The following is a 13474-nucleotide window of genomic DNA, read 5'->3' as shown; positions in this document are numbered from 1 at the left end:
TCTCAAAAGCGCATTAATGTGCAAAATACTTAAAGCTCTGCGCCGCCTCCAATTGACACAGAAGACTTAAACCTCATTTAACAAGTCAAGCACACTGCAGCTCACACGGCTCTTTGAAAAAAGAAATCCCTTGAAGACACACGCCATTTTTTGGTGTGTTGACAACACATCCACAGAATGCCAGTGCGCGTGTTCCTGCATATGAGTGACACCCAGGGTCGGGGGGTAAGCATGAAAAGGAATCATACCGTGTGTTTTGAAACTGAGATATGGGACGCCATAAGGTTTGTGGCCATCAGCATAACGACCGTCCTGAAAACCGCTGCATGTCACGGAGAGGCGTGTGCTGAGAGGGCGATAACTTTATAACGTACTGCAAGATATACCGTATTTTTCAGACTTTAGGTCCCATCAGTCAAAAAATGTGTCATGAAGAGGAAAAAATAATAAGTAATAATAAGTTATTCAACTTCACAACAGGCTGAATAGGTGTGTGTTAATCTAATACTGTAAACAACATATACTTGGGAAGCTGGATAGGCTAAAGAAACAACAAAGCAGTTACCGGTAAGGTTCACCAAGCTCCCGATCTAATTCATTAGCTATGTCTGTTTTGTGCGTGTATGTGAAAAGTAGTCAATTCTGAGTCATCATATTCAGGCCAAATGACAATTTATGACAATTTAGCATATTTTCCGGACTATAAGTTGCACTTTTTTCATAGGTTGGCTGTTCCTGCGACTTATACTCCAGAGCGACTTATAAATGAAAAAAACTGTTTATGTTAAAACACTGGACACCTTTTCTGTTTGTTTATTTTTGGTGTAGCGGAATAACCATCATGTTAGCATATCTTACACCTATTCAGCCTGTTCTCTATTTTTTATTAATATTAGAAATTGCCTTGCAAGTAGTTTGTAAAATAAATTACCCACAAAAAATGCGACTTATACTCCAGTGCGACTTATGTATGTTTTTTTTCTACCTAATTATGCATTTTTGGCCTTGTGCGACTTATACTTCGGAGCGACTTATAGTCCAGAAAATACGGTATTTACAGTTTAATTCATAATTGTGGAAAATTTGTTCTTGCAAATGACGATTGGGTTTGGTTAAATGTTATTATGTTATTTTTTGGTTTATGATGTTGTAAATACAATATTAATGTATAACACAATACAAATAATGTATAATAATAACATCATAATTATTATTATTATTATGGGTGTTATAGGTCAAATGTGACGACGTTTCATGTGTGCATATTATGCGGTTATTGTAAATTTAGTCAGAAAAGGCGACAAATCCAGCAAAGGGCTTTTTTTTTTTTTAGCAACGTGAACTCAAACTCAAATCGGGAAGGCCACTCGTTTACCATTACAATTAATTACATGCATTCTCCAAATGAGCAGCGGCAAATGAAAGATGATTTGCACGTGCTTATCTACTCGAGTTTATAGTCTCCAAATCCCCGTCCCGGTTTCTCATCAGCAGCTCTATAGATATCACAAGTGCTCCTTTCAAGCACCAAATTGTAATACATTGTGTTCAAAACGCTTAGTCTTAATTTATTCCTGTTGTGCAAAATAAACGCGAGGTGAAGATCTCAGTCCGATCAGCAAAAATATTTTTAATTTGATAAGCTACTAAAGATTTTAATTATGCTGGTAATGGAGAACATTGGCCTAATGAGGCAGAGGACTCTAGAGAGACGCGAGGGCTAAGAAGTGTGAAATGAGTCTGATAGGATTGCTCTAAATTCACACTGGATCGTTTGCATATCAAAGAGGAGGAAATGATTGCAGGACATATCAATAACCTTTCCACGTTCCAAGGAGTGTCTTTCCTCATTCAGATATTTCAACGCGCTTTGCTCTTATTCCGCCCGCATGTGTTTCGCCTTATTCTCTTCAACGCCTTGCTGAGTTCTAATCGAAGGGCACGCCCATGACAGGCACAACATGCTCAATGTTGCACTCTGTGTTTTAGCATGCTAATCACCTGCTTGCTGATTTACAATTACATTTTAAATTGAGGTTCTGAAGCCTTGAAGAGACTTTGAAGTTCTTTTTTTTGTTACCTTTTTTTTTGTTTAAAGAAAGAGAAGGTCACTAGTGATGCTAGTGTCCTGCTCTCAGACAGCGGGAACAATCATCCCCCCCCATTTGGTGCCAGGTGACAGCGGGCGATGTATTTTTAGCCCATGCGCCTGACAGGGCGGCCCGCACTGGCTCAATTATCCGGGAGTCCTGGTGACCCCGACACGGCTGTTTACTCGGATGAAACGGCGGGCTGATGAGAGCGGTAACGGAGTGGGACAAAGGTGTGTCATTCCGGATGGGGTATGTTTATGGCCTTAAATCCCAGGACTTTGATCCAACCCTGAACGCTTACAGCTCGACAACAGCGATGCGTCATGATTTCACGTAATTGACAATAAAACGTCATTATACAAATGTCCCGGCCCATATTATATTTGGTGTTCGAGCAAACTGCATTGACTTCCTTTTGGAGATGTCCGCATCCGATTACGGAGAAACATAATGACATTGATGGGTAAAATTCCCTTTCTTATACCGGCGGTTTGTCCGTTCCTGTAAATTCTGTATTGGTTTATCTTTCCTCTTTTCATTTTTCAACACAACTATTTGCCTCATTATGACAGGACAATACAGACACGCACGTAAAAAATGTATGTTGTTGGGACACTTGATTGATCACCGCGCTCCCAAATCAATTTTAACTCGGCAGGTAGCTCTGGCACGGAGACGGACCAAGCACTTCAACCTCTTCCTGTCCTTGTCCCCCTGTACCCGGGTGACCATGTTCAAGCAAGCAGAAAGTTGATTTAGGGTCCATAATGACATCAGTTGCAGGCCATCATCCTGGAAATAAAAAATGGCTCCCAGTGCTGCGGGCTCTTTAAAGCGGGCTGTTACTCCTCGCGCACAGAGCCGGTGTCATGGGGGGGACAGTGACATTGCTATTAGTTTATTGTTCCGTCAGGCCGGGACCTTAGCGCACCCCTGTTTATGTTGCAGTAATCACTAGCCTGCTGATATGCACCCCTTAGGCCTGAAATATGTCCCGTCTGGTGCTGCAGGAACTATTACCAGTAACCCAGCGCTGGACGTATCCATCACTGACAGGTCGGCCGTATTACCCACCGCCGTCCCTGATGTGCGGCCACTTCATGGCTGGCTACATTCTTTGCTTTCATATTACCGGCAAATTTGTCTTGTCACCATCCCACTGGCCTCTCAGAGTCAACTTAAATGATGTTGTGCAGCATCTCAGAGGGGGACGGGGGCCATTTTAGCCCCAATGTGCAGACACTGTGTGTGTTTTGCATTGAACTTACATTTAACTTCAACATTAAAAGCACAAAACAACTTGGAAAACTGCTTATCGAATTATATATATATTTGTGTCGATTTGTAGTGGTTATGGGGGCTTTATATCCTCCCAAGCAAATTGTTGTAATTTATAACAGATATCGTCTGACCGCTTCCAAGACTTGGAACATTAATGTCAAAAGAATTTACGGCTATGGAAAACGGATGATTCCGAGGATAAAAATCAGCAATTGTGCTTCACTCAAATTTGTTATCTACAGGCAACACTAATTTACATTTCAGCAGCCAATTTGAAAGCGTTCATTCCATCTTTGCTTTATTTTCTAGGAAACAAATGAGAGGAGCGTGGAGTGTAAAAGACATTACGCTAAATAAAAAGATTAAACCCAATTTTCTCCAATGACTTCATGCGGCTGATCCCGCAATTACTCATACCTTGCTTACTCTCATGTTCCTTGTAGTCTTATTTCAAACATTTATTCCCTTGACCTTATTCCCTATTTGTTGCGGAAACACAATGTTTTGCACCTTCCGAAAAGGTGGCTGGTAAATCAGACATAATGTTAAGTGCTACATTTGAATCCTATATCCACATGTTGGAGAACTTTTGGACTACGTTCTCCAACATTTGGCCGATTTCATGTGTCATTTCTGAGTAAAAAAAATACCCAGTCACCCAATACAGCTGACTTCAAAATTTGGGTCGTGTATGCTAACAGTGTTACAGCGGAACCTTCATTTTCGTATGTCGTAGAGCCAAAGTTATCGTAGAGCCGAATAGCACACCAAACAAACTAGTCCTTAGAATCGAGTGCCAAGACAAAGCATCCAAGCCATGGTGACTCCAAGGAATGGATAGTGGTTATTTTGGAGTTGGGACACTATAGACAGATTTCAGCAAGTAAATCCTTGAATCATCTTTATGATGTATACGTATGTGGTTAATTTTGAAAACACAGAACGATGAACAACTCAGTATCTGTCTCCTTTCTTGCTCCTTTTAAGCATATTTATGCATATTTGTGCTGGCACGGTGTGTGCTTTTTCTTTTTTTTATTTATGACAGCTGCAAAAAAAAGTTGCAAGTGTTGACAAAGAAGGTAATAAATTCTATAAATTCTACAAATTCTATAAAATTCTATAAATAGAACGCTAATAATTTCAAGAAAAACGTTGTTGCAAAGTACAAAGATAGTGTCATGTAAAGGTTCATCGTTAAGGACTTAAGTGGGACACGTGATCGAGGGGTTCGGTTTTGGTCTGACCTTCTGGAACCAAGGTAGGACAAAAAACTGAGATTCCGCTCACAGGATGTATTACGCTGAGGAATATATGGAAAATATGGGAAACTGCGGCACCAAAAGGAGAACGGGAGAGTTGACAGGTTGGAGTATGAATCATTTGGATCTCGGCCGTATTCATCCGCGCGTGTCTTAATGTGGAAAAAAAGAACAAGCGCTTTACAAAGTCATTGTGCTGATGGCGATATTTTGGAAGCCGTGCCGGTTTCCCGTGTCCAGGTTGGACTCCATGATGAGCGGCGCCCAGATAGAGCACATCAAGTCATCACTTGCAACACAGTGCTAAATGCAAGGCGAACACAGCAGATTAGATCACAGCGCCATAGGCCAAGGCCGCTGATGCATGAACGAGTTTAGTGATGTGGAAAACAGAAAGGTCATCAATAACTTCAAACAGTCAAGCATGAAAATGCGTAGAATAGGAAGACAAACCGGGGAACTGAAGCACTAGCTTAAGTGATGTAACAGCTGTCAGAGGCACCGAGTAAAACATCAATGGATCGTTGGGACAAACTAACCGGGTTTGACTGGTTGAGCCAAACTAAAACTAAAGCAGGCGCCGCCGCCTTATATTTGCATATAAAAACCAGGAGGATGAAAATGATTTTGATTTATTTCGAAAGCAAGTACAGTAAAATAAAAGACTACGACTGTTTTTAAACGATAAATCATCGTCCCCACCGCACGAATCCACCTCGGGCGGTCTTACGGCATGAACTTTTTATGTGATGAGGACACAGTATAAACAGGATGTACCGGCACTGTTGCAAAAGCCACTAAAGGTACGGTATCTGTCCGTATCATCCCTATAATGCTTTACTCAAAGGGTGTGTGTGTGTTTGCCAGACATCTGACACAAAGCAATTCAGCAAAGCACACTCAACAGAGCCGCGCTCCACGCCTGTGCCCACGGCAATTGCCTGCGAGCGGATGAGTGATTCCATACCCAGTCCAAACAATAACACCACTGTACAAACGTGTTTGTGTTTGCCTATTACCTAAGCACCTCTGAACCCTCCTGTTTTTAATCACCCTTATCTTGTTATTTCAAAGCTGTTTGTCTTAGCTGGGAATGAATAGTGAATGTCATGTTCTGAAACCCTCACGACAGTGTCTTTTGTTACAAAAGGGGCCACTCCTTGGCAAAATATTAAAGAATAAATAAAGACGCAAACTTCCTGTCTAAGCAGAAAGTCTTGGCTACCTTACAGGTGACTGACTGACTGACTGACACTTTACCGATGACGAAGCTTCCTGGCAACGCAGCTGCTTATTGTCCTTTATGGATATGACTCGCACCTAGTAAAAAAAATAACCAGTCACCAAATACAGATGACTTCAAAATTTGGGCTGGGCGTGCTGACACTGTTACAGCGAAACCTTAATTTTTGTATGTCGTAGAACCAAATAGTGCACCAAACAAACCAGTCCTTAGAATCAAGTGCCAAGCCATGGTGACTCCAAAGAATGGATAGTGGTTATTTTTGGCGTTGGGACACTATAGACAGATTTCAACAAGTAAATCCTTCAATCATCTTTATGATTTGTACGTGGTTGTAGAACTTTTGGACTAAGTTCGCCAACATTTGTCCGATTTCCTGTGTCATTTCCAAGTAAAAAAAAATACCTAGTGACCAAATACAGCTGACTTCAAAATTTGGGCTGGGCATGCTAACAGTGCTACAGCTAATTTTCATATGTCGTAGAGCCAAATAGTGAATCGAGTGCTAAGACAAAGCATCCAAGCCATGGTGACTCCAAAGAATGGATAGTGGTCTTTTTTGGGATTGGGACACTATGGACAGATTTCAACAAGTAAATCCTTTAATCATCTTATGATGTGTATGTGGTTTATTTTTAACAACTCAGTATCTGTCTCCTTCCTTGTTCCTTTTAAGCACATTTTTGCTGGCACATGTGTGCTTTATATTTTTTTATTTACGACAGCTGCAAAAAAAAGTTGCAAGTGCCAGAACTGCTTATTGTCCTTTATGGATATGACTCGCACCTAGTAAAAAAAATAACCAGTCACCAAATACAGATGACTTCAAAATTTGGGCTGGGCGTGCTGACAGTGTTACAACAAAACCTTATTTTTCATATGTCGTAGACCAGAATAGTGCACCAAACAAACTAGTCCTTAGAATCAAGTGCCAAGCCATGGTGACTCCAAAGAATGGATAGTGGTTATTTTTGGCGTTGGGACACTATAGACAGATTTCAACAAGTAAATCCTTCAATCATCTTTATGATTTGTACGTGGTTGTAGAACTTTTGGACTAAGTTCGCCAACATTTGTCCGATTTCCTGTGTCATTTCCAAGTAAAAAAAATACCTAGTGACCAAATACAGCTGACTTCAAAATTTGGGCTGGGCATGCTAACAGTGCTACAGCTAATTTTCATATGTCGTAGAGCCAAATAGCGAATCGAGTGCTAAGACAAAGCATCCAAGCCATGGTGACTCCAAAGAATGGATAGTGGTCATTTTTGGCATTGGGACACTATGGACAGATTTCAACAAGTAAATCCTTTAATCATCTTATGATGTGTATGTGGTTTATTTTTAACAACTCAGTATCTGTCTCCTTCCTTGTTCCTTTTAAGCACGTTTTTGCTGGCACATGTGTGCTTTATATTTTTTTATTTACGACAGCTGCAAAAAAAAGTTGCAAGTGCCAGAACTGCTTATTGTCCTTTATAGATATGACTCACACCTAGTAAAAAAAATAACCAGTCACCAAATACAGATGACTTCAAAATTTGGGCTGGGCGTGCTGACAGTGTTACAACAAAACCTTATTTTTCATATGTCGTAGACCAGAATAGTGCACCAAACAAACTAGTCCTTAGAATCAAGTGCCAAGCCATGGTGACTCCAAAGAATGGATAGTGGTTATTTTTGGCGTTGGGACACTATAGACAGATTTCAACAAGTAAATCCTTCAATCATCTTTATGATTTGTACGTGGTTGTAGAACTTTTGGACTAAGTTCGCCAACATTTGTCAGATTTCCTGTGTCATTTCCAAGTAAAAAAAAATACCCAGTCACCAAATACAGTTGACTTCAAAATTTGGGCTGGGCATGCTAACAGTGCTACAGCTAATTTTCATATGTCGTAGAGCCAAATAGTGCACCAAACAAACTAGACCTTAGAATCGAGTGCCAAGACAAAGCATCCAAGCCATGGTGACCCCAAAGAATGGATAGTGGTTATTTTTGGCGTTGGGACACTATAGACAGATTTCAGCAAGTAAATCCTTTAATCATCTTTATGATGTGTATGTGGTTTATTTGCTCATATGCACGCAGAACGATGAACAACTCAGTATCTGTCTCCTTCCTTGTTCCTTTTAAGCATATTTTGCTGGCACATTTTTTTTAAATTTACGACAGCTGCAAAAAAAAAAAGTTGCAAGTGCCAGAACTTTGACAAAGAAGGTGAGAATGACGAAGCTTCCTGACAACGTAGCTGCTTATTGTCCTTTATGGATATGAATCGCACCTATTCTAATGATCTGCACGGCTACTGATGGAAAGTACTGACCCTGAGTGAGGGAGTGCAGGGGCAGGGCCGTTTGTCCCGGCTGGATAGAAAGCAGCCCTTGCCTCTGAAGGTTGAGCAGATGTTGCTGCTGGACCTGCTGGACCTGAAGGAGCTGCTGCTGGAAGGCCAACTGCTGCGCTGACACCTGCTGCTGGAGACAGACACACATTGGTTATTAGCGACGCCGTCACTCAATGGAAGCGTCGGAGCAATTAGCGATCAGGGATGGATGTCATTAACGGTATTGCGTAGCCGGACCGCTGGGGGGAGGGATCAACGTACACGTAAATGCCTTCATAAAAGCAAAAGTAATTGAAGGCTATATTCTCCATAAACGTCTGCTGTTAGTGCTGGTTTTCCACTTAACTCAGGTAGAGCGCACGGCGTCGCTTAAGTAATGAGGAGCCAGCAGGGAAATGACAAACAACAGTTAATCATTCATAATAAGGAGGCCACAGCAATTTCATTAAAGCCATTCATAATTCAGCAAACAACTTGTGACTAAATCAAAGCGCCTAATAACCACCCTTGCAAGTCACACCACTTCGCCTGTCCTGTTGACGGGCTCTTCTAGTACGCCCTCCCCAAAAAAATCTAAATAGGCAAGGCTGACTGCAACAATTACAGGGAATGGAGATCTCCAAATATACGACAGCTTCAAATGTCCCCCAACTGCTACTTTAAAGACAAGCCGGATCAGGAAGCAGTACTTTTATAATCGATACAGCAAACATGCACCAGGGTATGTCACATGACGGTGACAGAGCGAGTGCGAGTAGAGCAGGGAGGGGGGTGGAGGGGGGGGGCACTAAAAGCTGTGCCCGGTTGTGCACCGCACCCATTTAGCTAACACAGGATACATCACACTTTGTTTACTTCTCACGACTGAGTGCGTACTAAAAAGTGTCTCGGTGGCAGGCAGCCGTCGGGTCACTTCCTGTGGTTTGGGAATGAAAAGCCAGGGGAAAAGATTGAGGAAAAGGTGTGAAAACGCCTGCCAATTTAAGAATATATATGATTTTTTAAAAATATATTTTTAACATTTTATTTGAATTTTTAAAATAATATATTTTTAACAAAAAATATATTGAAAATTAAAAAAATATATTAAAGTTTTTTGGAAATATTATTTCTACAATGTGTTGGGTGTGACGTAACGTGAGCAACCACCACTCTTGTTGATGAAAAGTTTTTAAGAATATATATGATTTAAAAAAATAGATATTTTTAACATCTTATTAGAAATTTAAAATAAATATATTTTTAACAAAAATTATATTGAAAATTAAAAAAATATATTTACGTTTTTTAAAAATATTAATCCTACAATGTGTTGGGTATGACGTAACGTGAGCAACCACCACTCTTGTTGATGAAAAGTTTTTAAGAATATATTCATTCATTCATTCATTTTCTACCGCTTTTCCTCACGATGATTTAAAAAAATATATTTTTAACATCTTATTAGAAATTTAAAAAATATATATTTTTAACAAAAATTATATTAAAAATTAAAAAATATATATTTAAGTTTTTTAAAATATTATTTCTACAATGTGCTGCATGTGACGTGACGTCAACTCTGTTAGCAACCGCCACTCTTGTCGATGATGTAGCTTGTTAGCTTCCTCCATAGAACACAACGGATGGTAATTAAAGCAAGAAGAATTAATTGATGGACTGCAACTGTCATTTTTATTGCAAATGTTGACATGAAGTTGAAAGAGGAGAGGTGGGCTCTACGCCCTCTGAACGAGGGAAAAAAAAAAAAAAATCCTACAAGTCCACCAATCACAGCCTTCGTGGTGAACGTCACACTACGGGCAGATGCCGAACTCGAAATGCCATTTTTAGTGCATAGAAAAGTGTGGAATGCAGACAAGGTGTTTTTACCTGGGGGGAGGGGGGCGCTTGCGTGTAAAAACAGTGATTACAGAAGAAACGTGTGATCCAACCCCAAAGAAGACATGTGAGAAACACGTCAAGAATCTCAGAGAGAATTCCGAGACGCGGACGGACTGTGATTTCCTATGATCTCCCTGATTAATGAAAGGTGGTTGGTGCTTCTCACTTCCCGGAGAAGTTTCTCTTTAGTTGCTCGCCCTCCGCGAGTCCCCCGACTGCCAGTCGGAGACAAAGATAATCGTGCCACGGGGGCGGCAGTTCACAAGGAGCCGAGCCTTTCATCAAAAGCCTTAATAAATAGAGGGTGGCTTCTCAGTACTGCAAATGAATTTAACTCTCACCCCCCTTTTGCATGTTTTATCTTCCGGGCCCGTCAGATGACAGGGGGCTCCCTCCCGTGCGCTCTCGGCACGCAGACACAAAACCCAGCAGAAGCAACAGACCAAATAAGAGGTTAACAAGAAGCGGCACCGGGGAGAGGAAAATATAGTCCCTGACAAATGATAAAGAGCGGCGGTGGCAGGCCTTTATTGTCAAGCTTCAAATATAACGTTAAAGATCTTTGAGAAATGAAATTTCGATGTCTTTAAAATAAAAAGGGGGCACAAAGCAACAACAGGGGGTTATTGTCTGGCAGCCGCCAGGGAGTCACTGCGTAATTCTTATTCTGTCTTTTGATGGCTTCGAGAAAACGCCACGGAACGGCGATGAGAGAGAAAGACGGCACAGAGGGAAAGCCTCACGGGGCCGCATCCATTTCCTGTGATCGTACATAATATGCTTCAAAAGTTATTTTTTCTTCTATTCTCTCGCTCCATTCAACTGATCAATTGGCCCTCCTTGGCTCCCCCGCCCCTTTCCTTTTGTCTCACCCGCTCCTCTTGTGTTTACATCAGATGCGACTTAGTGACAGGCCCTATCTGAGGCCGAGGAGCCGCGCTGTCACGTTGATTTATGGGAGCGTCGCGCCATGACTTGTCCAAACTGAAGCCCGCAGTTCATTAATTAAGGAGCTTCCACTTTGAAGCCGGAGGGGGGGGTGGGGGGGGCTTTGACAGCACGCGTGAGCATGCGTGAATGCGCCTGCTTTTAACATTTTAACACGGGCTCCGTTTTTCCAAGCTTCCGCCGCTCTCCGAACACACACACACACACACACACACACACACAAAAGTCAACGGGGACGGGAGTTGAAAATTCCCAGATTGTCTTTGAACTCCTCCTGACCGCACAATCATTTGCTTTGTCCGCAGTGATGCCCGTATCCGCCAATCATTAGCACGCATTAAGCTGCTGCCTACAAGCGTGCCTCTGCCGTGGTGGTGTTGGTGGAGGGGGTGCGGGGTAGGGGGGGGGGGTTGGATCGAGAGCGAGAAAGATGGGGGGAGAAATAAAAACCTCAACACAGACAAAGCTGGGAGCGCTCTCCGCACTGATATCTCACAATTACATGCCTTCTCATCCGCTGCCATTTCCATGTTAATTACCGAGAAAAGCCTCTCAGATTTATAGCGCCCTGTTCCCGCCTTTACCCCCCCCAGTGCCCCCCCCCTCCGCCTTTCATGATGTCCTTACACCAGACCTTTGTTGCATAGTACATTTGTTTATTATATCATGAAAACTCACTCATTGTCCGACAAGCGTGAAATGACCAATGGTTGTAGGGACTTGAACCTACCTCTTTACTCTGCTTGCTGCCTGCATGCTGCTGGAGGAGCTGGAGGTGGAGCTGTTCCTGCTGCTTCTTGTAGAAATCCTGAAGTTGCTGCTACAGAGAAAAACCAGAGAGGTGATGAGAGGCTTTGACTCAAGGGTGCGCACGAGTGAGACTCCTCCAGCGCCTCTTTGACACGGCTTGGGATACCTGCTGTAACATGAGGGCCTGCTGCTGCTGGAGAAGAACCTGGAGCTGCTGAGGGCTCAGGACTTGCTGCTGAAGGATCTGCTGCATCTGCTGAGGAGTTATCACTTGAGGTGTCATCATAGCCGCTGACGCTGGAACCTGTGCAAAAAAATGGCAGGTTGGAGATCAGACAAAAAGTCCTGGTGGAAGAAATAACACCAACCATCAGACTTCTTCTTCAGAGGTCAAATCAAAAACACGAGGGGACATTTTACAATTTTTCTAACCAAACTATGTAGATGTGCTGAGACGTTTTTATATTTAAAGAAATCATCTCAGCTTTGTGTTATCTGTGATAAGCATATTATTAGATTTTTTTTTTTTGAAATATTTCTGCATTTTATATTATTTTTTTATATTTTACACATTTTATATATTTTTTTATATTTCACACATTTTATATTTAATTTTTATATTAATATTTCTGCATTTTGTTATTGTGATAGTATGTCTTTATTCTCCTAATATTTGGACTGTAGTATCACAATATTATATATATATTTAATATTTAATATATAATTATAATAATTATATATAATATATAATATTATATGAACTTTTATATTAATATTTCTGCATTCGGTTATTGTGATAGTATGTCTTTATTCTCCTAATATTTGGACTGTAGTATCACAATATTATATATATTTAATATTTAATATATAATTATAATAATAATATATAATATTATATTAACTTTTATCCAACGTAATAGTCCTTAAGTGGTACTTAATTATTTGTTTTGTATATAATTATTATATAACATTTATATTATATTATATATAAAATATTATTATTATATATTATTATTATTGTATAATATTCCAACTTAGTTTTTCTTTAATACTTCAACATTATGATAATTTATTCTTAATATTATGACTTTACTTCCATCTTTATTCTATTAGTGCCCCCCCACATTTTTACTGTTGTTTAATCATTTCATTTGTAGAACGTGCCAGGGGTTGTAAGTGGCCCCCAGGCCGCACTTTGGACATCCCGCTGCCCTGTGGAATGAAGGACACATTTTGCCGACAACCCCCCACTAAAGTAAGGAGCGCTCTCGAAGATGGCAACCAAGCCCGGCTGGTGCCTGCAGACGACACGGCTGACCACAGTCACGCCTGCGTCCCTTCTCCGTGATCATCCATGATCTGCATCCGACGTCGGGAAAAACGCACCGCACCTGAAGACGCCGCCAACTCGCGTGTCATGTGAGAACGTTTCATTGCGGTCGCTGTCAACGTTGATCTATTACGGTGACGATACGCGGGGCCTGGAGGAGGAGCCGGGCGGGCGAGGAACACGCAGGCCTCCAACTAACTCTCCAAAGGTGTGAGTGTGAGGCGTCTCAAAACCAGTGATTTGTTTTGACACTTAAAAGGCCCCGCAGTTGTCAGGGGGCCTTAATTGCTCCCGTGTCGCCGGGGACTCGCCGTCTATCGGGATGCTGCCACTCAA

At 41.4% G+C, this 13474-nt stretch overlaps 1 protein-coding gene across 6 annotated transcripts in view; it reads right to left on the bottom strand.

Annotated features, from left to right (window-relative positions):
* Nucleotides 1-13474, bottom strand: part of foxp1b (forkhead box P1b) — a 145060-nt gene that overhangs the window by 30403 nt on the left and 101183 nt on the right. For 5 of the 6 annotated variants that reach the window (XM_058087447.2, XM_058087454.2, XM_058087397.2 and 2 more), the window contains 3 exons: nt 11975-12112; nt 11789-11878; nt 8206-8356 (listed from right to left, as the gene is read on the bottom strand). In XM_058087447.2, the coding sequence (XP_057943430.2) occupies nt 8206-8356; nt 11789-11878; nt 11975-12112 (379 nt within the window). The remainder of the gene's footprint in view (nt 1-8205; nt 8357-11788; nt 11879-11974; nt 12113-13474) is intronic. The other variant, XM_058087414.2, reaches the window with a different exon arrangement.

Source organism: Doryrhamphus excisus, linkage group LG11 (assembly GCF_037039965.1).
Source record: "Doryrhamphus excisus strain RoL-2023G ecotype Guam linkage group LG11, RoL_Dexc_Guam_v1.1, whole genome shotgun sequence".
Classification (NCBI taxonomy): domain Eukaryota; kingdom Metazoa; phylum Chordata; class Actinopteri; order Syngnathiformes; family Syngnathidae; genus Doryrhamphus; species Doryrhamphus excisus.
The sequence above is the reverse complement of the archived record's forward strand: the minus strand, read 5'-3'. Positions and strand labels throughout refer to the sequence as shown.